Source organism: Fonticula alba (assembly GCF_000388065.1).
Source record: "Fonticula alba strain ATCC 38817 unplaced genomic scaffold supercont2.3, whole genome shotgun sequence".
Taxonomy (NCBI): domain Eukaryota; order Rotosphaerida; family Fonticulaceae; genus Fonticula; species Fonticula alba.
The window spans coordinates 317,001-320,517 of NW_009242973.1; the positions used below are offsets into that span (position 1 = coordinate 317,001).

A 3,517-nucleotide genomic window follows, 5' to 3' on the forward strand; every position below is an offset into this window, starting at 1 on the left:
GGGGGGGGGGGGAGGCAAGGAGGAGACGGGGAAGGCGAAGCAGGAAAAGGGGAGAGAGGGGTTGAGTGGCCCCGGGTGGGGATGGTCCCGCGCGGGCTTCTCATGAACGAGGGGCCGTCGATCTCGCGGCGCAAGCGCCGGGCCCGTGGCAGGCCCCCAGTCGCCGATTCCATGGGAGGGGGAGGCAGGTCGATGCGCGCGTACACGCACACATGCGCACGTACGCGGGAGGCGAGAACCCGGCCCCGCCGCCCGCTGGCACGAAAAGCTAGCCGTTTCTCTCGGGTGCCAATGGATGCCGGCCCGTGATGGCGACGTGATCTCGCCCTCGACGGCGCGGGGCCGATGCCCCCGGGGGGCCGATCGCCGGGGATCTTTCACGCTCACGGACATACGACTCCCCCCCCCCCGGCCTTGCATACACACGCACACGGGCGTGCCCGCCAAAAAAGCCACCAGCTCCCCCCGCCGTCGGGCCAGCTGGCGGCGGGACAACACCCCTCTCCTCTGCGCCCCCTTCCCGTCACATCGCCCCTCGCCCGCCCCTTTTTCCTGCGATCGTGCCCCTCCCTCGCCCCTTGTCCCGATCGGCCCCGACTCTCCACCTGAACCATGTCGCACCCTGCCCTGAACAGCGCGGTGAAGAACTTCCCGGCCTTGACCTTGTACCGGCAGATCTTGCGCGCGCACCGCGCCCTGCCGATGAACTTGGCCGCCATCGGGAATGCCTATGTCCGGGATGAATTCCGCCGGTGCGCCTTGACTTGCCAGCCGGGGCGTACATGCTGCCCCCCCCCCTCCCCCCCGTTGCTGTCTCTCTACATGCAGCCAGGTGGGGGAGCCTGCAGGAGAAAGATCCTCGGGCCTTATACTGACTCATATCCGCCTGCTCGCCTCCTGGGTGGAGGGGTGCATCTGCACACGCACACACACACCATCATCATCATCATCATCATCATCATCATCTCAGACACAAGGAGGCCGACCCGAAGTATGTGGCCGGTTTCATGGCCGCCTGGACGGACTACCTCATCTCGCTGGAGTCTCAGCTGAAGGTGCGCACATACCGCGCCGGTGCACCGGCCAGCGCCTCACTCATGCAACAGTGGGCGTCGACGGCTTCTCCTGATTATGCCGGCCGCGGCCCGGATCTGACGCCTCCGATGACCCCCCCCCCCCCCCACACACACACACACACACGCACACGCACACCGGCACGACAGGCCGACCGTCACCGCGTCGGCACGCACCTGGATATGAACACCCTGGACAAGATGTCCGACGAGCAGATCGGCCAACTGAGCGAGCTCAAGGAGGAGTCCGTCAAGCCGGTCCTCTGATGGACCCCGCTCAGCAGCACCTGGACCACGACCGGGTCGAGCCACGGATATATATATATATATATATATATGCATCATCCGCTCTGGCCGCCCTTCTCTATCTTTTTCTCTCTCTCAGGCCCCCCATCTTCTCCCCTACCTACATATACATCTGCGCCACCCAAACATACCCACGCCCCCAGGGATCCACCGCAACAGCAATAGACCACGCCCCTGACCGCCGCCTCTTTGCATTGACATAACTGGGGGAAGGGAGAGGGAAGGGGGAATTCGGATCGGGGAAGATTCACAGCAAATGATGGTAACAATGTGACAAACTCGGCGTTTCCGGGCACAGGGGCTGGTCCCAGGCCAGCGGCGTGCCAGGGCGCGCGCAAGGGCGGTATTGGGGGTGCTCTCCGCCGGCGGGCTCTGCGACGGCGCGCGGGGACCCTCCTTCTTTCCACAGGCAGACGGGTGCACAAAGGCGGGCGAGGGACGGTCAACCGGCGTGTACGTGCACCGAACCCCCTTGATTTTTGAGGACGTTAGCCCATTCGCACACGCCGATAGCTTGTGCAGAATAGGACTGGAATGAGGGAACGTCGTGAGGCGCTGTCAGATCCCTCGCCCGGAGAATGGTGTTGTGGTTCTGTGGTGCTATCGACGTTGGTAGGCAGTCCAATGCGCCCAGACTGTGGATCTGACTCGGCGTGGTGTTGGGGAATGGCGAAGCCGGTGCTTGGGTTAAGGGTGGTATATATGCCCCACTATGTCCCTCATGTTCACGGTTCCAGGTTGAGTGGTGTAATGGTTATCACGGCAGACTCTGAATCTGTCAATCCGAGTTCGATTCTCGGCTCGACCTTCACTTTTGCCCTGGCCACCAGAGGTCCATTTTGCCAGGCCCCAGGGGGGGGGGAGAGGAGGATCGGCGGGGCAGAGCAGAGTCCTGCGGGCTTTTTCTCCTGCCCGCCCCCTCAGCAATGGGCAAAATGCCGACATCCGTCTCCCTCCCGGTATAGCCCTTTTGCCCAGTCTGTGCGCATATGCGCACCCCCCGCCCTCCCCCTCCCCCCCCCTTCTCGGCTGCCCCACGTACCGCGCCACGCCACCCGGCCTCTGGCGGCGCGCGCGCCCGCGCGCCCGCTTCTCTCGTGCCTGTGTTTCTTTTTTTTCTTTTTGCCTCGGTGTCCCCCCGCAAGGTGTACGGCGCCGGCGCCCGGGACAAAAAAGAAAGGTCGAGCCGAGAATCGAACTCGGATTGACAGATTCAGAGTCTGCCGTGATAACCATTACACCACTCAACCGGATGGTAGTGTCTAGTCACACGGTGTGCTATAAATCCCTGCTTTCCGTTGGTCCATTGTCCCGGGGCTGCCGGCCCCCTACCCCCTCGTTCGGGCAGTTGCGCGGACATGGGCCCGCTCACCGGGGGCCGGCAGTCAGAGGTGCCCAGCCTCGTGTGCACGTGCGCGTGTGCGTATGGAAGAGGCAGGGCAAGAATCCCATGCCCTGGGCGCCTCGATGATGCCCCCCCCACCCGGCATCCCCCCCCCCCTCCCCGTTTCAGCCTCTGCGGCTATCTACCCCTCTTCCCCCAAGGCCCCTCCCCGACAACACCGCCCCGAGGACAGAGAGAGAGAGGGGGGGGGGGAGGGTGTAGTGTGGGGTGCGGCGGCTGTGCAGGCGGCAGGGACAACAGACAGACCCACGGCCCCGGCACGGAGAACCAAGCAACATAGCAGACAGCGAGGCAGGAAAGCCGCCTGCCGGTCTTTCCCCCCTTGCCTTACATGGACACCAGGCGCTGCAAACGCTCGCCGGCCTGCTCGATCATGTCGTCGGTCTTGCAGAAGCAGAACCGGATGAACCCCTGCGCCAGGTGCCGGTGCTCCGGCGAGTAGAAGTTCCCGGTGGGAATGGCCGTCACGCCGATCTCCCGGGTCATCCAGTGGCAGAAGGCATACGGGTCGCCCAGCGGGTCCGCCTCGGCCGGCACCCGCCCGGCCAACGACCGAACGTCGGCCAGGATGAAGTACGACCCGTGCGGCGAGTAGGCCGTCATGCCGACGCCACGCAGGATCTCCAGCAGGCGGTCGCGCTTGCCGGCCATGGCTACCCACGAGCCAGGGGGGGGGGGGGGAGAAAGAGGGAAGGTCAGCGAAGGCAACGGCCCACAGAAGAATGCCGGCGGG

General features: G+C 64.7%; 2 protein-coding genes and 2 non-coding genes across 4 annotated transcripts in view; 2 read left to right on the forward strand and 2 right to left on the reverse strand.

The window, feature by feature from the left end:
* Positions 1 to 500: 500 nt before the first annotated feature.
* H696_01880 (hypothetical protein) lies at positions 501 to 1,410 on the forward strand. Its single transcript, XM_009495782.1, has 3 exons — positions 501 to 752; positions 971 to 1,055; positions 1,224 to 1,410. Exons 1-3 carry the CDS (start codon positions 613 to 615, stop codon positions 1,338 to 1,340), a joined length of 342 nt encoding a protein of 113 aa, XP_009494057.1. The 5' UTR covers positions 501 to 612; the 3' UTR covers positions 1,341 to 1,410.
* Positions 1,411 to 2,115: 705 nt separating this feature from the next.
* H696_01881 lies at positions 2,116 to 2,187 on the forward strand. The gene has a single exon. It is a non-coding gene; the product is annotated as a tRNA-Gln (tRNA).
* A 370-nt stretch (positions 2,188 to 2,557) lies between these two features.
* On the reverse strand, positions 2,558 to 2,629 carry H696_01882. The gene has a single exon. It is a non-coding gene; the product is annotated as a tRNA-Gln (tRNA).
* A 337-nt stretch (positions 2,630 to 2,966) lies between these two features.
* H696_01883 (hypothetical protein) overlaps positions 2,967 to 3,517 on the reverse strand; it is a 2,750-nt gene continuing 2,199 nt past the window's right edge. Inside the window, exon 6 of the mRNA XM_009495783.1 lies at positions 2,967 to 3,437. Coding sequence (XP_009494058.1) covers positions 3,112 to 3,437 — 326 coding nt within the window. The 3' untranslated portion in view covers positions 2,967 to 3,111. The remainder of the gene's footprint in view (positions 3,438 to 3,517) is intronic.

Coding starts and splice junctions, on each gene's coding strand:
- H696_01880 (XM_009495782.1), top strand. CDS start 613: ATGTCGCACCCTGCCCTGAACAGCGCGGTGAAGAACTTCCCGGCCTTG. Junction 753..970: donor GTCCGGGATGAATTCCGCCG/GTGCGCCTTGAC, acceptor TCATCATCTCAG/ACACAAGGAGGCCGACCCGA. Junction 1,056..1,223: donor CGCTGGAGTCTCAGCTGAAG/GTGCGCACATAC, acceptor CCGGCACGACAG/GCCGACCGTCACCGCGTCGG.